We start from the raw sequence: 21,826 nt of genomic DNA, 5'->3' as shown, positions 1-21,826 counted from the left end.
TTCCCCTCCTGGTGCAGGGCAACTTGTCCTTGACTCTCAGAGAAAAGATTGTTGTTGAGTCTAATCTTCTACCTCACTATGAAATCCCCCCTCCCAAATTCCCAGGCACTGAATGAGGCCCCCTCGAAGCTTCCAAGAAAAAAAAAAAGGCTTCCGAGGCTGACACCAGTTGGTTTTGATCCTGAGGCCATTTCAGGAAGCTTTATAAAACATGGATGTTTCCCTGGTCAGGGAAGGCAGTCAACCTTTTGGAAGATGTTAATTTATAGAGCAACGCCATGATATCAAGAAGGTCTTATCATGGCTTGAATCGTCTTTGGAAGAACCTAAGAGAGGATCAAAGATCACATCAGATCAAAAATCTGAGGAGCCCAGCTAACAACGCCTTGTGGACTGGATCCCTTCAAGCACCAAGGAGGTCGCGAGGTTTCCAGTCCTCTATCTTTACCAGGGGTGGGAGTGGGGAGCCTTTCCCACGCCCTACTCACTGTCAGCGTGATCCGTTGGGGCAAGATGAGACGTGGCACTGCCGTTCACGATGGCATCTGCCGTGAGATGGGCAAACTGCGCCAACGCGGCAACCAGTCCAGTGGCATCTGAGACAAAGAGCGAGAACGGAGGGGAACGGTGAGAATGGAGAGCAATCCAAAAAGTGTGTTGCATTCAAGGCAGATGGAGACCAGCTTCCTCTGAAGTCGGTCCTTCCTTCATGGCAGCGTTCAGCCTCCTTAGCTGCTTTAAGATGGGTAGACTTCAACTCCCAGAATTCCCAGCCAGCATAGAATTCTGGGAGTTGAAGTCCACTCACCTTAAGGCGGCTGAGGTTCAGGAAAGACTACTTTAACCCAACCCAACCCAACCATGCTTAAATCTAAAGGTGTATAAACAAAAGCTAAACAGGAAAAGGGATATAAGACATCATTGGCCCTGTTTTAAAAAAAACCTGAATGTTTGCTGTGCCTCAAACAGCTACACAATCAAAACAGTTTCTGGAAAGAAGACAGAATGAAAATCTATTTGGAGAGAGAATTTCGTAAGTCTTGATGCTACCGAGAATCTCAGCTTTGTCCCCCACCCTACGAGTGGACCTCCTGTGACTTCATGTAGGACTTCCTCGGGGGATCTAAGCCCATCTTATCCTTAAGTTCTTGGTTCCTGAATTGTCTGTGGTTTCCCCCCCGCCCCCCCGCTAAAAAGGGAAACGTGAGTTTGAGAGCCAACAATTTCTTTCTGCTCGCTTGAGATATCTGCAACGCTTCCATTCCCAACGCTCGAGGGAAGGAACCTGGAAACTCAACACGTCTCACCTGCCATGTTGGTTAGATAATGTTTATGTCCCTTTTCCAGGGCATTCACCGATTCCAGAGCTGCCTGGGCGCGGCTGACAAGATAATCTGCGAAGGAAGAAATTGTGGAATGTGGTTTGGGAGGAGAAGATAAACTTGTGTGTTTCTGGATCTCTGACTCAGAGATCAGGCAGCCCGGGGCCAGATTTGGAAGGAAGGGAGTCATCTTCATCTCTCCATTTTTTTTAAGGGCTTAAAAGGATTCAGGACTCCCTATTCTGACCCAAACCTTGTTCCAAGAAAACCAACACCAGACAGAGTTAACAGCAAAACCTTGTAATGATTCTTTACGAATTCCCGATTAAAAGGCTGTTTCAAACTAATTGTCTCTGATAAGAACGAGCCTTGTCAAGGTTGTGCAAGGCTGCCAAGAACACTAAAGTTGCCAAGCAATATTTCAAACCCAAAGAGTCTCCAAACACCAACTAAGAGAATCCGAACGTCCACCAGGCTTGAGTGCAAAAACTTCTTTGCTTCCTGCAAAGAACTCCGGTTTCTCAGCTGGCTTTTATCTCTTAAGGGACAGACCATGACCTTGCAGCCTTACTCCCGAGTCACCTGTGCTGCTGTAGCTGCTCTTTCCCTCGAGCAGCTCTGCGCGCATGTGCCCTGGGCACAGGCTCCTTGGGATCCTCTTCCTCACTGCTGCCAGCCTCCACAATCTCCGAAGGCCGCACTCCACTCCCTGATGGTCCTGGCCCCATCCCAGCATCACACGCAGGCCCCTCATCTGAGTCCTCGCTCTCCAAGGCCTCAGCCGTCCACACCTGCTGCCGGCGAACCACAACACTCACCTGGGGAACTGGTGCACCGGATATGCAAAGGGTCGTCCAACTTGCTCACAGCATCCTGGATGATGCTCTCGGCTTCCTTGATTGTCCCTTGCAAGATTCGGAACTGGTCATCCAGGAGCTTCTGCTGCAGGTTCTGTTCGTGAGTTTTCTGTAGAGTGGACCCAAAACGTCGATGAGCAAGTATGTTCACACGTTACAAGACCACACAGTCCTTGGATCAGGTGTCCAAGGAAAACCAGGAGGACGAACTGGTCCCAAGCCTGGCCTGACTCCCTCTCTCCCTCTCGCCTTCCCCAAAGTTTCTCCTCCGTACTTTTTCCACCAACTTTTCCTGGAGTCCCTGCACTTCCTTCATCCTCTTCTCGGCTTCCTGGCTCAACAGCAGTTCCTTCTCTTGAATGAGGCCCTTGGTTGAGATGAGCTCACATTCCTTCTCGTTGACCGATTTCCTCAGGGTCTCCTTTTCGGCTTGCAGGGCCTCCAGCTGGCTGTTGAGGTCCGAGCCAACCTGCACATCATGTGGGAAAGAGTTCCACACGCTGGTTCCTCACTCGAAGGTTTCTCACACCCTCCCTTCACGTTATTTATGTGGAGAAGTTGCACCCCGAGGGCAAACTAACTAGGACCTCACTAATACAGGTTTAAGATTAAAAGACAATTAAAAGATAAAATTAAAAGATATAAAGGTGTCATACTCCAATCAGCAACTACAGGAGAAACTTTGTTTAATGAGAAAAGATAGTGTGAAATTGAAACAGGACAGACAAAAAGTATGAATATAATGATTTGAATTGAGACGAGATAATTAAAATAAAACTGAGAAAATTAAAAGAGGGGAGAAGCTATGCAGAAAATGTAAAACAGTAATAAGATATGGAATAGAACATAAAAATGAGCATGAAATTGAGTTTGTGTCTGTATGAAGAAATGTAACCCGGGATTATGCTACTTTCAAAAAAGATGTTTTATTTGTATTTTTTTTTCTCTTCGTGAAAACTCAAATAAAATTTACAAAAAAAAAAAAAGGAGAATCAGGAGGCTGTGAGTTCGATCCTAGGCAGAGGCAGAGATTTCTCTCTCTGGGCACAATGAGAATATATATCCGCTGAACAAAACTCCTCACTGGTGACAAGAAAGGCATCCGGCCATTAAAACACTCTGCTAGTCCCATTCCATTGTCCAGACTCCAGCCCGCAAGGGATTATGGGGTCGTTAAAAGATGATGATTCTAGGCCACACAGCACCCCAAACTAGCAAACTATCAACAAGCGAAGACATTTAAAAAGGCACCTCGAAATCCAGATAGGGCCGGAGAGACGGGATCCCCCAGAGGCCATACAATCGTCTCCTTAGGCCAAATACCTGCTTAGAATGGCTGAGCGACTGCTGAAGCTGAGTCAGTTCTCCCGCTTTGGACTCCAGCTGTCTCTTCATCTGTTCTACCTGAAGCATCTGGTCTTCTAACTGCACGAAAGCCCAAGAGACGGGACCTATCACAGCGTGTCCAGGGGAGCCATCTCACCCCAGGGTCAAAGCTATGTCCCGTGACCAGTTATGGAGAAGGAGAAGGAACCGGACCCTTGTCCAAAGAAGACGACCGACTCTGACCCAAAATGTTTCGTCCCAAAGAGAGGCTCACCTTCATTTCTGACTCTCGCTTGGCTTGCTCCATCTGGAAAGCCAGCTCTTCCTTGACCCGGGCGACCTCTTCTTGGCTCTGTTGGGTGACGGTCAGCTGCTTGGCGGTGTCTGCGTTCTGGGTGCGAAGATTCAGAGTTGAAGGAAGGAGGGAGGAGAAAAATTTGGCCAAGCAAGAGACAAATCGAGGTTTCCTCTCAACTCCCAGAATTCCTGAGCTAACATGACTGGTGTCAGGAGTCTGGCACTGAACCCCAATTAAACCATGAGTCTCGAGCCAAACTTCCAAAACTTCCAAAGGATTTATTGGGAGTTAAAAGGTGCGGCATTGCCTAGATATAGCCAACTCTGAGACACATCATTCATTGTCACCCTTGACCCTGGTTTTCCCCCCCTCCCCCTGGGTGTATCCTAATTCATATTCTCCAATGGGACACCTCCATAGCCCAGAGTCATCAATCAGGCGAGATATTCAGGGGAGATATTTAAAGATGACCACAGAGATGTCACAACAACCAACATGACAAGGAATCTGCCCCAAACACGGTCAACCGTTACCTTTCTCAAAAGTTCCGCATGGGTGTTGATTAATTCGTTGTGCTTCTCCTTCAGCTTGGCATACCGGATTTCGGTGGTGCTGGCTTTTTCTGCCAAAGAGAAGGATATTGCCACCTTATTACTTTCACCTCCCTATTAAATCATGAGAAATTATTTGCTGGGACATTTGACTAGTTTTTCTGCAAAATTATGACCATTCTTAATGGCCAATGAAAGGCCGCACATCTGTTTATTAGACAGCACTGCTTCTGAGGCAGTTGTCAGACCCAGAGCTTAGGAATTCCTTCCATCAACAGACTCCCAAAGATTTCCTAAAACGATCAAGTGTTTAGTTTAGTTTACTTTGTCACTGCACCTTGTACCATGAAATTAAATACCATCTTCAGCGTACCTTATGACTATGAAAATGAACACAAACCCCCATCCACATTCCATACAACTGAACTGAAAACCCCTGATATTGCATTAATATTGCACTACAAAGTAGAATTCAATAGAGTTACTACCAACTCAGATAGAAGCTGTTCTTCAGCCTATTTGTCCTTGTTTTTTATTATATTTTATTGTATTCTTTTTATTATGTGCCGCACGGAGGAAGGGAAACCCAGAATCACAGGAGGTATAACTTGGGAGGGGCCAGAGTTAAGTCTTCCTCCCCCCAAACAATCGCAAACGTAAAGATGCAGAAAATGCAGAAATTGAGGCCTGCGAAAGGAATTATGGCAAGGGAAAACTCTTCTTTTTCTGTTGAATTCGGTGGCTGGATTTAACTCAAGAGCAAAACAAACCACATGCCTGCTAGATCACAACCCCACACACATACACACACGCACACTCTGGCACACACAGACACACACACACCCACTTACTTTCTGCTTCCAGGTAGAGTCCTCGGGTTTTGTCTCCTTCAAATTTTGCTTTCTGCAGCTTCTCCAGCTCATCTCGGAGCTGCTCGTTGTCCACCAAGGCTTTCCGCTTCTCCATCCTCTGGTCTTCCACCTCGGCCTCCAGGCTGTTCACCTGAGCCTTCAGCTGGGTGATGTACCTTTGAGCCTGAAGAGAGAAAGCAGGGAGTTGAAAACAACTTGAATTTACGAAATTATGAAAAGTGACTCCCCCCCGCTTTTGTTAAAAACGTAAAAATAAGAGCCCTGGGGCTCTTGAAAACGGATTTCTGAACACACCCCAAAGGTCCACGATTTGCTTTGAGAATAATATGGGGGGAAGAAGGGGGTGTCCCTTAGCAGAGTTTGAAATCGGGATGGGGGAAATCCAGGCCTTACTTCCAGCTTAATCTTCGCTAGCTCTGTCTGAAGCAGTTCAATTTCTTTCTTCAGGTTTTCGATTTGCAGATCTCTGACAATAAAAAGAGCAACGCGTCGCATTAGGGGGTGCGCAAAATTCAAGTTTTGAGTTGGTTTGATGGCCTCCACTTTCCCCATCAAATAGTCAGCTATCCTGACTATTAGATTTCTAGTGTGTTTCGCGAAAGATGCTTCGGTATATTTATAAATCCTGCAATCCCATGAAGCCAAGCTCCCTCCCGTCTCTGAAAAGTACCATTTATTAACAGATAATCAGAGTTGGAAGGGACCTTGTAGGTCATCTAGTCCAACCCCCCGCCCAAGTGGAAGACCCTACACCATTTCTGACAAATGGCAGTCCAATCTCTTCTTGAAAGCTTCCAGGGATGAAGCTCCCACAACTTCTGAAGGCAACTCCTGTTCCATGGGTTGACTGTTCTCCCTGTCAGAAAGTTTCTCCTTATTTCTAGGTTGAATCTCTCCTTGTTCAGTTTCCATCCATTATTCCTTGTCTGGCCTTTAGAAAATAGCTTGACCCCTTCCTTCTCCTCTCTGGGGCAGCCCCTCAAATATTGGAAGGCCACTCTCCTGTCTCCCCTGGTCCTTCTCTTCCCTAGACTAGCCAGGCCCAGTTCTCACAACTGTTCATTGTATGTTTTTTCCAGTCCCCTAATCATCCTGGTTTATCTTCTCTGCACTTTTTCTAGAGTCTCAACATCTTTTTGACTTCAAAGGAACGAAGCTGGCCAACTTATTACATCTTATCAATCACCTTAGAAGATTGTTAAAGACATACATATTCTTCCTTTCTCCTGGGTTTTTTCTGCCGCCAACCCTCCAAAAGTTAACGCTTTCTTAAAAATTATTTTTACTTTTGGTGAATCCCAAGCACCAGATAGCTTAAGTGTTGCTTTTATTAACTACGAGGGTTTTATTGGTCAAATACCTGTCATCTTTTAGTCCGTTGGGTGGCCCGAAAGTCTGCTCAAATATATCCGACACATTCTGCAAAAGAAGAAAAGAATTCTGGGAGTTAAAATTTTGCACATGCTCAGAAACACCGTTACACCTTCCAAGAAAAAAACACGATGGGGCTGTACCCCAGCTGGAAGGGGAGAATTTGCACCAGTCACCCACTTCTGAATGGTCCGGCCGAGGACCTGCGTTGAACAGGGGGGGTGGACTAGAAAACCTCCAAACTCCCTTCCAGCTATCTATTCCTCTCTTATTCTATCTTACCGGCTGCTCTACGGATGGAGCTGAGCTGATCTCAATCAGGTTTTCTGGCTCCTCGTCTTCGGGGGCTTCTTCTGGAATGACTACCACTGGCTTGACATGCTCGGCTAGGGCGGATGCCCTCAGGAAATTGGGAGGGTTCTGTGGAAGGAAGGAGACCCAAACTCACTGATAGCCTCACACTGCAATGAACAAGGACATAGATTCAATTTCGCAGCAACTAAGATTGTCGGATGGGCAGGGACAAAAACAATCAGTCACTATGGTTGTTGGATGAGCAGGGACAAAAACAGCCAGCTACTAAGATTGTTGGACGAGCAGGGACAAAAACAGCCAGCCACTATGATTGTTGGATGAGCAGGGACAAAAACAACCAGCTACTAAGATTGTTGGATTAGCAGGAACAAAAACAGCCAGCTACTAAGATTGTTGGATGAGCAGGGACAAAAACAGCCAGCCACTATGATTGTTGGATGAGCAGGAACAAAAACAACCAGCTACTAAGATTGTTGAATGAGCAGGGACAAAAACAGCCAGGGAAATGATTGAAACCTGGGAAATGGGCCCCTCATCAGTCAACAGGAGCATACCACCAGCGTCTCACCGACTAAGAAAGTGAGGGCTGAGCAGCACAAGCAAATGACAGCCAACGATTTAAAAGCAGCCATCAACACACCCCAATCAACATCTGAAAAGCCACATACAACAAGGAATTATAAATACAACACACAGAACAGCACACTCTCTGCTAGAGAGAAGTTCCCTGAAGATGGGCTCCAGCACGAGTCCAAAAGCTCGGAAGACACAACGTGACCGACCCAGATTGGATCCTGTAACATGATCCTGGGACGCGTAGATTCGCCTCCATTCGGAAGGAAGTCAGATCCATCCGAATATCCTTCCCCAGCGATCCATCAGTGGATCAGGATTGGCTCCCTATTCAGACAACCCTGCAGGGAGGGAAACTGGCAGCCTTCCTCCCTCAACCCCTTGCTTGGATTCTCTTTCACACATGCAGGCAGGGATACTGGTCAAATTAAGGACGTTTGTCCCTGTTTTAAGCAGGAAAAACAGAGGATACCTCGGGCAGCCGTGGAATCTGGATGAGACGCTTGAAATACAGCATGTCCGATGCCCTTTTGAAAAAGTTCTTCAGGCTGCAAAGGGAAAACAGCAGGAAAATATCAAAGGGGGGGGGATCTCTTCCCAAGAAACCGACAATCCTTACTACTTGGTGCAGTTAAGTATTTTATTTACAACCCTCTGTTCTTCCTGAAGCAACAGAGCAGAAAGTAAATTGAAAAAATACAAGATTCAAGCACAGTTAGCGACTGTTGATACTATTCTTACTGCTGTTCTTTAGAGGTTAACTTAACTCACAAATCTATCCTGATTGTAATCAACACTCATAATCTCTCCTCCAATCCCATCTATAAACTGATTTAATCCAGAGCGCAGCATTGAATAAAACCAGCCAAGTTTCTAGGCCTCATGATCTCAGAAATCTGATCAGGTAAGCAGTTCCTGGCTATTCTTTTATGCTGCTGTGCATGTTTTCTTTTTTCTTTTTTAAAAGTACAACAGGGCATTTCTTTCAAGATTGGAGTCTTAGGGGAGCCAATTCGCACAATATTCTTGCAATATATTTGTTTGTTTTTTTAAATCAGAACGGCCCTGGCACGATTTGATTACATGCTAGGGAATACCTAACGCAACACTTTGGAGGTTCTGGTGTTCACAACACACACACACACACACACAGAGCCACAAATGGCACGCCGAATACCGTTACCTGCGAAACTGTTCGTGGAACCTGTCACGATGGCCTTGCAACGTATCGGCTGGCAAACCTGGACAAGCAAGAAGGAGAGGAATGAATGAAGTGCCAGAATCTTCACAGGGTCATTTTTAATCAGAGAAAACGAAAGAAAGAAAAGAAAAAAAGAAAAAGCAAGCTACTCTTTTTGCAAATAAGCCCTCCAGGCCGATTTTAAAAAACTGGGTTTCGGGGCCTGCGACATCCTCAAAAGGAAAACCGATGCAGAAAACCCGTTTTCAAGTCCCAAAGCTGCTTTTGTTTTTGCAGGAGGCAACTGGACTTCCTTGTTTTATCTCTTTGGAAGACGTTTCACTTCTCATCCAAGAAGCTTCTTCGGCTCTGACTTGGATGGTGGGCGAATGGAAGGGATTATATTCCTTGCGGACAAAGCTGGTCATTCGCATCCTTTGAGAAAGTCCTTGAAGCGCTTGGGAGGTTTATCAGGGTCCTCGGGGTCACCTGAGTGGTGCAAACGGCTCCTGTCGTCTGCCATTTTTCTCCTCTGGAAATCCATTCCTACTCCCACCCCGTTCCAAGGGTGTTCATCCCAAATTGCATAGCTAAAAGTCTGGAGAGATTCTCAGTCTTCCAGGCCGTGGTTGTCCCAAAGGGGCTTTTCCCAGTTACTTCCCGAAAAAGCCCCTTTGGGAGAACCATGGCCTGGATGGCTGAGAATCTTTCTGGACTGTTTTCAAGCTACCTCCCCACCCTCCTCTCTCTCTCTCTCTCTCTCTCTCTGTCCATTAGCAGCATTTCAGGAGGCATCTAGAGAAAACGGGGGATCCGAGCAAATCCCCTCCAGCTTAAAAGCAAATCCTTTGAAAGGATGCATCAGTTTAAATCCTGCTCTGGCTCCGCAGAAGAGCTGCAAGCAGTTGAGTCAAAAGGAGCAGGAATGCCACACACCCCACAACCCCCCAAGGGGTCTCTGGCTGGCACTGCCAGGGTTGTTTTTCAAAAGGCGCCAGTGTTGTATTTGCAGGCCACCATTCAAATCCGGCCATGCAACCTTGTTCTTTGCAAACTTCCCTGCCTTCGGGGCACTCTTCCCACCCAGCCGAGTCAGCCAGCAATCTCTGCTCGCTCTGCAAAGGTTCCTGACACACACACACACACACACACACACACACACACACACACACACACACCCCAGATGCACAGAGGAGAAGCTTCAACTCCTAGCCGAGCGTCTTCTCCAACTTATCGTCGCTTCTCCTTTTGCATCGAGCAATCTGCAAAAACAGGCCGATTTTTGCTCAATCTGTGGCAAAAATGAACCGGGCACCCCTGGGAGCGTTAAATCTTTGGAAGCCTCAAATCCCAGCAGATCCCTTCCAGTTTGCTAATCAATTCAGATCTATTTCCACGTGACCAAGTGCTGAGTGAGGAGAGAGGCAGAGATGCAGGATAGCAGCAGAAAAGATTGTCAGAACATGTCTTGAACAATTGCAAACCGTTGCGCTTAATTACAGCTAAGTTTCCCCAGATACTTTGGAATCGCTATTCCAGTGTTTGTCAACCCTAGGGATTTTAAGATGGGTGGACCTCAACTCCCAGAATTCCCAGTCAGCATGCCAGGAGATGAAATCCACCCATCTTTGAGTTCCAAAGTTGGACAAGCACTGGTTTATTCTTAAAGTTGCAACGTTGGACAAGCACCGGTTTATTCTCTCTAGCTAGAGAGACCAAACTTCTGTTTCTCCTGCTTAGAACCCAAAACTTTTTGATCCCAGACAGATCCCGGATGCGAGAGCTGTTCCCCCTTGCAGCCGGTGCCAGAACTTGGATGCACGGAAGACCCACTTACACGAATGGAGGTTGAACATCAGCTTCACGGTGTAATGGTACAGGTGGCTGCAATCCTGGATCACCTGTATGAGAGGGGCCAACCGGCACTGAACGGCTGACATTTGGGAGATGGCCATGGAGGTGTTGAGTTGCCGGAAGACTATAAGCAGAGGGAGAAAGAGAAAGAAGTCACCAATAACTCAGAGCGTCGAACATCTAGAATACTCCTTCCTTGTCCTATTTTCCCACAACAACAACCCTGTGAGGTACGTTGGGCTAAGAGAGCAAGACTGGCCCAAGGTCTTTTTTGCAACCTGTACAACGTTGCAGGTTTAATCTTCTCTCCTGGCCTTCTCCAAACTCATTTTAAATTAAGCCACCTTTTCATTTTTGGAGGTAAAATTTCCCCAACTGGGAGATGGCCAATGGTGCAGCTGAGAGTTTGCAGACAGATTTGTGGATCTGCAGGATTTAAAAATTCCAGGTTCCAGAACCACAATAGAAGATCATTTAATTAATTCAAGCATTGAACAGTTTCCCTATTGCTAAGAAACGCTCTTCGCTTACTTAGGCTGCAACGTGGTTGACTTAAGCGAGATGTTGCCCTGGTTATAACAGGTTGGTCATTAAGTTGGAACATATATTTCTGTGCCCTCAGGGAGGCCAGACTGAGGTCAGGTGACACCCCACAAGTTGGCAACGAAAAAGGAGCACCGCTCGACGTCAAACCTCGGCGTTATCTGATGCGCCACACAAAGGAAGCTCAGAAAAAGCAGGACGGAGAGAAGGTGACTCACCAAAGTCAACAGTGGCTCCGTTTCTTCCCAAAGGATGTTGGCTTTGCGGAGCAGAAATGCAAAATTCGGGATTGCATTTCCCAAGAGCTTTGCAGATGCAAACTCATGGGGTAGAAAATGCTTGTGGGAATTTAAAAAAACAAACAAACCAAACACCAATGTCTCCATTCTGACGACCTGCAGGATTTACATGGGTTGCAAACGTTTTGCACCCTTGCACAACAGGTTCTGTTTGTTTTAGGCTTGCATATTTTATTTGTTTAATACTTTGGGGAGGGCCATGCTAGGTGATTACGGAGCAAGCCGATAAATTATTGCAAACGGCCTGCAAAACCACGTTAACCTTAACAGAAAAAACCACCAGCTTGGGGTTTTTGCTTCTTTTTTTTTTTTGGCTTTTTTTGTACATTGTGCATTCAGTGTTGATTCAAGCAGGGGGCGATTGTGAACGGCAAGTGTTGCTTGCCAACTTCTGCAGACAACGCTTCTGTTCAGCCCATTTTTTTTTTTTAAAAAAGAAAACTTGGCAACCTCACGGGCGTCTCCGCTTGGGCTGAAAAATGGCACCAAGAGGAGAGAGAGAGAGAGAGAGAAAAAAAAGAAAGAAAATGAAAGGACAGAGAGAGCATGGAAGCTCAGCGCAGTTTACCTGATTCTGCTAATTTGAGTTCGCAATCCATGTAGTCAAACATCTCAACGGTGAGCTGGAAGCTGCAGAGAATTGTTAAATCAAGCGCAGAAGAGCAACGATTTCAATTTCTCCTCCCATATAAAGGGGCCAGGCCTCCGACGATTAGCAAGGAATGGGAATTAGCAAGAAATGTTCCTTATAAAGTTTTCCATCCCTGGAATTATTCCTTTGCTGGATCCAATCCAAGCTACCTTGGAGCAACGCTAGGATAGGAAGGGGTTTGGTCTCTTCCCCTACCCAAGAAACCCCCTTCCCCACTTTCTTGCCTGCAAAAAGTCAACCCCAAATTTAATCCAGAAAACGCTGTTTCCCAGCCATCGGAATTCGGATCCAGAAGGAGGAATTAAATATCACAACGACAAAGCCAAGGACTTTTGGTGGGTCTCCTCCTCCATTTCACTCCTGGGATGCCACCTTGGCATCGGCGACCCAAAGCAGCTGTGTTAAGCTTTCTGAAAAATGCCAGGGGCTCCTCGCGATGGGAGACCCAACTTACATGTTATTCACATCTGTTCCGGCAGCTTTTTCTAGCACCTCGTCGGTGACTTCAAGCCCAGGAGGGAATTGAGGATGCTACAGAGAGAAATGAAGCAAAAATTAAGCCATTGCCACCTGGTGGAATACCCTCCTTGGGACGCAGCGGCTCAGGGACTAAGATGCTGAGCTTGTCTGTCAGAAAGGTTGGCAGTTCAGCGGTTCAAATCCCTAGCACTGCCTCACGGAGGGAGCTCCCGTTGCTCGTCCCAGCTTCTGCCAACCTAGCAGTTCGAAAGCAGGTAAAAAATGCAAGTAGAAAAATAGGGACCATTATTTTGGTGGGAAGGGAACAGCGTTCCGTGCGCCTTCGAAGGCGCTTAGTCTTGCCGGCCCCATGACCACGGAGACGTCTTCGGACAGCGCTGGCTCTTCTTCGGCTTTGTGACGGAGAGGAGCAGCGCCCCCTCGAGCCGGAAACGACTAGCACGCAAGTGCGAGGGGAACTTTTGCCTTTATCTATCATATCCTGCTGCTTGCAAACCTTGTGGGCTTTGTGGAAAAAGCTGCCAAAAGTAGCCCTCAACTTACATTTAGTGACTGTTCAAAGTTCAAAGTTACAACAGCACTGGAAAAAGCGACACGGCCATTTTTCACACTTTATGACCATTGCAGTATCCCTGGGATCAAAATTCCGGCGCTTGGCAACTGGTATGTACTTATGACAGTTGCAGTGCCATGAGAAAGCCAGATTCATTTAATAACCCTTGTTGCTAACTTAACCAATGCAGTGATTCACTTAAGAAACGCGGCAATGCAAAGTCGTAAAATGGGGCAAAATTCACTTAACGACTGTCTTGCTCAGCCACGGAAATGTTGGGCTCAACTGTGGTTGCAAGATGAGGATTGCCTGTATAAGAGGGAACCGTATCTCACTTGCTTTTAAGCCCAGGCTGCAAAACTCGGTCTAACTTTACTGGGAGGACAACAGGATCGCTCGGAAGACGGTTACCTTGACGTGGAAGGAGATTTTGATCAGCAAAAGCTTGGTGTAAATATTCACCAACTGGCCGTAACGGTCGTGCAGGTGGCCCTGGAAAAGGAAAACCACAAATGCGTCTGGTTCCAAAAATACTTCTGGTGAGAAGAACTCTATTCCCATACGGGGTTTCAATTCCTGGGCTGCGCTGAAGGAAGGCCTCGTTTTTTTTCTCCTACTCCAGACTGACCAGGACGCGGAGTATCGCAACTCTGCAACTTCAAGCTCTGCGGGCTCCCACCTCCCAGAATTCCCCCAGCCTCGCTCTCTAGTTTGGCAAAGGTCTGAGCTTAAAGCCTCCTGAACCGATTTAACATCTAAGAGGCGGAAGAGATCTGGAACTCACCCAAAGATCTCCCGTTTCTCGAATGTTACTTCGATACCGCTGACAGTCCTGGAGAACCTAGAAAAATCAACAGGTTGTTGGGAAAAAAAGAAGAAAAAAAAACCCCACGGAGAACCCAGAATCGGATTTCTCAAAAATGTAAAATATGCCATTTTAGAATGAAAAGCAACGTGAGTCTCTGATTCGTAAGTTAAAAGGGAGAAGATGAAGGAATTCTGGTTATCAGATCAAGGCTACGCTTCTCCCAGATGCGATGTAGGGCCATAAGGAAGGCTGAGCGCCAAAGAATGGGGGCCTTTGAACTCTGGGGCTGGAAAAGGCTTCTGCAAGTCCCTTGGACTGCAAGGCCATCCACCTGGTCCATCCCAGATGAGATCAATCCTGACTGCTCTTTGGAAGACCCTGAAGATGAAGCTCAAAGACTTTGGTCACCTCATGAGAAGGAAGGAAGGACTCCCTGGAGAAGAGCCGAATGCTGGGAAGGATGGAAGGCAGAAGAAGAAGAAGAAGGGGACAGCAGAGGAGGAGGAGGAGGCCGGACGGAGTCCCTGAAGCAGCCGGCGTGAGCTTCAATGGACTCCGGAGGATGGTAGAGGACAGGAAGGCCTGGAGGAACGTGGTCCATGGGGTGGCGATGGGTCGGACACAACAACAACAAGAAGGAACTTACGTTTGGGTGACCATCTCGGAGGACTTTGTGGAGAACATGGCAGAACTTCCAGCTCAGGATGGCACTGCTGGGCAGGGGAAGGCCAATGGCGTACGACCAGAAAGTAAACGCGCCTTTCTCGTGATGAGTCCCTAGAATAATCCCTTCGCACAAGTTAAGGTTCATATTAAATTTGGGGGACGCGCACAGCCCTTATTGTGCGAAGATCAACAATCGGAGAGAATCCCAGAAACAATTTGGTGAAGAAATGCTCCTTATCAGGAAATCGCGCTGGCGGCTGAAACTTCCATTTGAATGTTTTCTTCAGGACGTCTATTTACTTTCTAAACCCTGTTTGCATTTCCTGTATAGTTTACCTTACACCTGGAGGCCCCGTTTCTCTGTCTGCCGGCCAGCAAAACGGACGAAGGAAATTCAAAAGGCTGCCGGATTATAAGGGGAGGTGAATGATGCAGTAGGGAGGGAGGGCGTAAAACGTGAACCTGGACAGCGACAGGTAGATGAGACAGAGAGAAGAGATAGAGATAGATAGAAAGATGATAGATGAGACATTGATTGATGTCCATCCAGGGGCAGCTTGCAGACAGACAAACAGAGAGATAATAGGTGGATACAGATAGTTGATAGATGGAGAGAGAGAGAAGGGGAGAGAATGGACAGAAGGACAGATGGATGGAGAAAGATGGATGGATAGGTAAGTATGTACGCTGATGGAGAGAGAGATGGGCAGAGAAACAAAATGGATGGACAAACGGATAGATGGACAAATGGGATGGATGGATGGATGGGTAGATGGAGATAGATAGATAGATAGATAGATAGATAGATAGATAGATAGATGCATAGATAGATAGATAGATAGATAGATAGATAGATAGATAGATAGATAGATGCATAGATAGATGCATAGATAGATAGATAGATAGATAGATAGATAGATAGATAGATAGATAGATAGATAGATAGATAGAAGCTGATGGAGAGAGACGTGGACAGAAAGATGGATGGGTGGATGGAGAGACAAATGATGGGAAGATAGACACAGACAGACAGACAGACAGACAGAGATAGCCAGAGAGAAAGAAAGGTGATGGATGAGCAGATAGAGAGAACGAACGAAAGAGAGGAAGAGCAAGAGAGAGAAAAACCAGTTTGGTCTAGGAATTAAGTTGCTGGATAAAACATTTATTTACCTTCTAACCCTGTTTCTCATTTCCTGGTGTAAAGCTGAACCGGTAAAATCCCAGAAGCAGAAACCCTTCCTTCCCGGAGTTTGCTCGCTTCTTTTTACTACCAGTTTGCAAACTTCCCCCCAGATGCTCCCTGCCAACCTCAGGGACGTCAGGCGAGCACGGGTGACCCGTGGGGTGTGTGAAAGGATACTCCGAGCGTGTTTCTCCTTCACAGGGACTTCCAAGGTGTTGATGGCTTTGCTAATGCTGATCGCCTGGGAGGGAAAACGGAGGCCGCCGAGGTGAAAGGAAGCAGGGAATTTCTTTAAATTCCCTTTTATTTATTCAGTTGTATTCCCGCCTTTGTTATAGTTTCACAAATAACTTATTCCACCCGCCTTCCTCTTCCTTTGACCCGTCATAACTTCGAAGGGTAGCTGGTCGTTAAGTCGACCTATCCAGCTAGCCCTCGACTTACAACAGTTCGTTTACTGACCGTTGGAAGGTACCCCACACCATTTGCAGCAATCCCCGAGGTCGCGTGATCGCAACTCAGAGGCTTGGCAACTGACTCGTAGGTGTGACGGTGGCAGTGTGACCGTGTGACTAAGTGAACAACGGCGGTGATTTGTTTAACAGCGGTGGCACGAAAGGCCGCAAAACGGAGCACATAACCAGTGATTTAATTAGCAACTGGAATTTGGGGCTCAATGGGCATTGCAATGATTCGCTTAGCGACAGGAAGGTTGGGCTCAATGTTCATAGCACGGGACTCCCTACAACAGAGGTCTCCAAACTTGGCCACTTTAAGACTTGGGGACTTCAACTCCCAGGATTCTCCAGCCAGCATAGCTGACTCTCTTGCAATCCCTTCCTCTGCAATCTCTCTCCACTTTAGGAGATTACGAGAGAGAGGAAAAAAGCAGACATGGCTGGCTGAGGAATTCTGGGAGTTGAAGTCTACCAGTCTTTTTTTTTTCTTTTTCTTTTTTTAACAAACATAAACAAACACAAACACAGAACAAAAAAACATCTTTCCATTATACAGCATGTTGGTTGGTACATATCTTCTAGATGCATTGTTAAAATTCATATTATATAAATATGCATATTATATTATTAACTCCTTATTAGACTTTAATTGTAAATTACATCATCCTTTTTGAGCAAATCTCAATTTTTACATATCCCAATTGATACCACTCATTTCATTGTAATCAGTTATAACGTATTACATTGTTTTATCTTTACTATATTATTATATTTATATTGTATTATATTTTATTTCCCTATTTTCTTATCTAGCCATTGATAAAATAAATCCCAAATTTTATAATACCCTTTGTCTTCTTGCTCTCTAATTGCTAATGTCAATTTACTCATTTCTGCACATTCCATGATTTTCTTAATTACCTCTTCTGTCGAAATTTTTTCACTTTTCCAATTTTTGGCAAATACAATTCCAGCTGCTGTCAAAACATTTACAAAGTCCCTAAGTCTTAAAGTTGCCAAGTTTGGGGACCCCTAACCCATACTATAATTTCCAAAAGGACGGGGTTGGATTCCCGCAGAGTCCTGCATGCATTCCCACGTTCAGTCAATGCAACTTGCAGGTTTTAAATCCGGTTAGCTGCTTCTACAGACCGGGGAAGGCCGTACTTCGTCGTACTTCGTCGAAGGGGAGCCCTGACCTCCTTTCTCACAGAGCGCCATTGTGGGGCCGTTTCATTGAGATTCCACAAGCGCCCGGCTTCCAGTTGAATCGAGGAATTTAAAGGAGGGAGAGAGAGAAAGAGAAAAAACCGCTTTTAAACATCTCCTGGAACCTGGGAAGCTTTTCAAGACCAAGAGCAAAATAAACTAAAACAAAATAAAAATTCCCTAACTTGCAAATCCCAGGATTTGCTTCCAGCACACCTTTGCTAGAACATCTTGCAGCTTACGGGGTGGCTTCTCGAGTGATGATTTTCCCCAAATCCCCCTCCGGTGTTTGGGGATTTTTTGTTTTAGTTTTTCCAAGTTGCAATTCCCTGGGAGAGTTAAAGACTCGAGAGAAAAAAAGGAACCTGCGTTGTAGGTTGATGTCTTCTGAATTTAAGCAAGACAGCTGAGTCTGAAAAGGGAGGGAAAGTCCCACTTGGCAAGGGGAAGAGGAGACCCACAGGTGTGGGATACCTGTTTGGCTCAGCCAGCAGAGGAACAGAGCCACAGAATAAACAGGAAGGGAGCTCTGGAGGTCCTTTTAGTCGAGGGATGTCGTTCCACGGATTAATTATTCTCCGGAAAATTCTCTTTATTTCCTAAGGTTGCAGCTCCCGCAATTTCCCCGCTACGAGGAATCGTGGCTCAAACAGGCCACCCTGGAATTTGCAGGAAGCAGGTTTCTTGGAATGCCTTGCTTGGTTTTGGTGCACCAAGAATGGACCGGCCGCTCCTCCATTCCCCAGATTTTTCCTGTCCCCTCCCTTCCTGCCTTTTTGTATGCCCAAATGGGGGAGACCATTGTACCTCTTGCGAAAGGAAAACACAAAAAAGCAATAAACAAACATTGGCGCGCACAGGAGTCGGGGAAAGGAAGGGAAGTCACTCCTCCAGTTTCACTCCGGAGAAAAACTCCCAAACTGCTTTCTTTGCAGGCTCACAAAAACCTGGGAAATGTTGGCTTAACAGATTTAACCGATTAACAGGAGTTGGAAGGGACCTTGTAGCTCATCTAGTCCAACCCCACCTGCCCAAGCACCATTTCTGACCAATGGCAGCCCAATCTCTTCTTGAAAGTCTCAACGGCATGGACGGACAGCTTTCTCTCTGCAAGGCTCTGGGGGGGGATTGGGGACCAATTGCTACCAGGACCCCAAACCCCAATTCCCCAAAATAACCAGGTTCAGGGAGAAAAATCTATCTACAGGCGATCCTTGAGTTAATTGGAGCAATTGTTTGAACTTACAAGGACAGTGGGAAAAAATCAATTTCCTTGCATTCATGACTTGCACTCAAGAGAAATCATAGATCTCATGGCCCAGACCTTGAAAAAAAAAAAAAAACAACCAGCAAAGATATTTGCCGGAAGAGATCCGATTCTCCCATTAAGGAGAAAGCCTTGGGCCTGCTGGTAGCATCTCAGGAAGGTTAAAGGACTGAAATGTGGTTTATAGGAGGAAGAGAAACAGATGAGTATATATTTCTGATGGTTATATAATCGATACTATCGTGGAAGATAATATATGTTATAACAGTGGTGGCTAATCCTTTTGGACTCCTGTGCCGAAAATTGTGCATGTGTGCCAGCACCCAGAAGGCAATGCGCGCCCCATACCCCCTAAGCATGTGTGCACAATCCCCACACCCCCTTACCTACAGTGTGCCTCACAGCTGATTTTCCACCAGTTTGAGGCCTTGTTTGGACTCCCAGAGGCTTGAGGAAAGTTTCTGCAGGCCGAAAACTAGGCCCGTTTCGCCACTCCCGGTATTTCCAGAAAAACAGGGAGTGACGAAACGGGCCTAGTTTTCAGTCTGCAAAGCCTGCAGAAGCCTTCCTTAAACCTCTGGGAGGCCGAAAAGCAGCTGGGAGGCACGCGCATGTGCAGTGAGGTCAGTTTCCCTGCAGCTCGTGCGCCGGCACAAATGGCTCTGCATGTGACCTGTGGCATGTGTGCCATAGGTTCGCTGACCCCAAGGTCACAGGCAAAACAACAAATTGCAATCGCTGTCAGGTTAACATCACTCCTTAGAGATAAGCAAACCAAGCTGGGTCTGGCAAGGGAGGAAGCAACAGGGATTAAATCTCCATCGACCAACATGACGGAAGCAAAAACAACAAAGTTAATTACAGGTGGGAGGCGGGTGGAAGGGCCTATTAATGATATATAAAGGCATGGATCTTTGTAATGGTAGTTTAATACTCAGACGATGTCAGCAGAGGCAGATATACATATGTGTGATCACAATGATGATGGTTTGTATGTATGTTAACCCCTTGGACGCCTAGAGAGCACACTGCTCAACATAGAAAGGAAATGTATGATATAAAACAACAAACAAATATTTCAAGGGGAAAAAAAGGACTTTGGAGAGGAGGAGGAAGGAGAACTCTTGACTGAGCATCGCTACTTCCTGCTCACCAAGATAAATTTAGCACCTTACGGCTGCTTGCACTCTCCCCTTGGCCTGGGATGCTAAATTCTTAATTAGATTTTTTTTTTTTTGCTGAGGTCAGAGGAGAAAAGGTTTTCCTAGGAAAGGTGCCAGCTCATCGGATGCTTGAAGGAGAAAACAGGAGACATTTGTCCCTCGTTCTCAAGACCGAGGTCGTATTTCACGCCATGCGCTTTGTGGGTTTGTCTGCTCTTTGGAAATTGTAGTTTTTGGTTTTTTTTCCCTCCTTCTGGAGTTTCTAGGAATGCCAACCAAGTGGGCGAATCCAGGAAAAAAAAAAGAAACATCATTCTCATGTGGGAAGCGATGCAAGCCAGTTGTTCCAGCCAGTTGTGTCATTTTTTGTGTGAAGGCAGCTGTCCTGGGATGACGTAAGGCAGGTCAGGTGAAAGAAACACACAACTGGGCCAACCCGCAAGTGTGAGGTTAGCAAGTGGGTGGGTGACACACCCTGGTAAGCAACCATCCACATGCTTGGCATTCCACTGTTTGCACATGGAAGCCGATAATTGTGCAAAGCATGGAAGAAGTTCTTCTTCTTCTTCTTCTTCTTCTTCTTCTTCTTCTTCTTCTTCTTCTTCTTCTTCTTCTTCTTCTTCTTCTTCTTCTTCTTCTTCTTCTTCTTCTTCTTCTTCTTCTTCTTCTTCTTCTTCTTCTTCTTCTTCTTCTTCTTCTTCTTCTTCTTCTTCTTCTTCTTCTTCTTCTCCTTCTCCTTCTCCTTCTCCTTCTCCTTCTCCTTCTCCTTCTCCTTCTCCTTCTCCTTCTCCTTCTCCTTGATTGGAGTCTTCCAACTTGACGGCTTTAAGACTTGAGGACTTCAACTCCCAGAATTCCTCCTCCAGTCATGTTAACTCAGGAATTCTGGGAGTTGAATTCTGGGAGTTGAAGCTCAGGAATTCTGGGAGTTGAAGCCCACAAGTCTTAAAGCCGTCCAGTTGGAAGACCCCACTAGTATCACACTTGTGGCATCCCGTTTCCAAATCCGAGCCCCTTCTACCGAACGGGCTTTTCATGACAGCTTCCCAAACGCCAACTGACCGTCTCTCCCACCTTTTTCCCAGGGTCCAAACCCCTGGAAAGAGAAAAAAATAGGAAGTGACTCAAGACTTCGTTTGGAACTGCTGAGAATAAGTCACCATAGCTGGAGAAACCTTCAGCATTGTTCTTAAGAAGCCGAGCGTGTATTTCTAGTTTCTGCATCGGAGGTTTCCTAGTTGTGTAAACCCAGTTTCCGTCACGGTGATCTCACTTCCTCTTTGACTCCCGGTTCTCTTGCCGCAGAAGAGCGAAAAGAAGGAAGATGAACCCAAGAGGTTGGTGTCAGCTTGCTATGTATCGCAATGTGACCTCGGGGTGAGCAAAATCCCCCTTGAAACATCATCCCAGGAGGGGTCGCGAGGCAATTTAAGAAGCCTCCGCCGACAGCTGGCAGCCCTCTCTGGGCAGCGAGATGAAATGTACGGATGCCATTCCTGGGTGTGCTGTGAAGTCTTGTCCCACACAGAGCCATCTGGGAGCAACCCAGGAGCATTTCACATCCTCTCTGCTTGTTTTGTTTCACAGTTCAGCAATTAAAAGATGAGTCAACCTACAATTACAGACAACGATGTCCGGTGAACAAAGCTTATCGCAGTTTCCATTTCAAAAGATGCCCAGATGGGAAGGGAACAAGCCAGCATGTTTGGCAGACACCGGAGAGATGTATAGAGAGGAGGTGGGCTGTCCACGTAGAGAGCCCCGTTATGTCAGAGCATAAGAGCCCAAATTACGTCAACCCACACAGAATGGAAGTGGAGACGTATCGGCACGGGCTTCCTTTGCGATGGTTAGCCAGGAAAAACGATGATGGAACTTCTCTTCATCCATGGACCTTCTCCAACCCTGAAGGACATCTAGTCAGGGCCAGACCCCGGCCACCGTTTCAACATCCTTCATGCCAAGCTTCCAACTTCTTCCTAATCCATCTTATATTTTGTTTTTTCCGCTTCTCTTTGATCTT

General features: G+C 46.3%; 1 protein-coding gene across 1 annotated transcript in view; it reads right to left on the bottom strand.

Annotated features, from left to right (window-relative positions):
- Positions 1-21,826, bottom strand: part of HIP1R (huntingtin interacting protein 1 related) — a 33,089-nt gene that overhangs the window by 6,123 nt on the left and 5,140 nt on the right. Inside the window, 20 exon segments of the mRNA XM_087913021.1 lie at positions 489-596; positions 1,308-1,394; positions 2,141-2,288; positions 2,454-2,648; positions 3,503-3,604; positions 3,780-3,896; positions 4,337-4,425; positions 5,206-5,389; positions 5,620-5,692; positions 6,587-6,645; positions 6,880-7,017; positions 7,958-8,033; positions 8,669-8,726; positions 10,503-10,643; positions 11,930-11,991; positions 12,468-12,544; positions 13,458-13,538; positions 13,831-13,887; positions 14,501-14,643; positions 15,884-15,947. Coding sequence (XP_087769147.1) covers positions 489-596; positions 1,308-1,394; positions 2,141-2,288; positions 2,454-2,648; positions 3,503-3,604; positions 3,780-3,896; positions 4,337-4,425; positions 5,206-5,389; positions 5,620-5,692; positions 6,587-6,645; positions 6,880-7,017; positions 7,958-8,033; positions 8,669-8,726; positions 10,503-10,643; positions 11,930-11,991; positions 12,468-12,544; positions 13,458-13,538; positions 13,831-13,887; positions 14,501-14,643; positions 15,884-15,947 — 2,059 coding nt within the window.

The sequence above is a fragment of the Pseudonaja textilis genome, chromosome 15 (genome assembly GCF_049901715.1).
Source record: "Pseudonaja textilis isolate UNSWEBS1 chromosome 15, rPseTex1.2, whole genome shotgun sequence".
Classification (NCBI taxonomy): domain Eukaryota; kingdom Metazoa; phylum Chordata; class Lepidosauria; order Squamata; family Elapidae; genus Pseudonaja; species Pseudonaja textilis.
The sequence above is the reverse complement of the archived record's forward strand: the minus strand, read 5'-3'. Positions and strand labels throughout refer to the sequence as shown.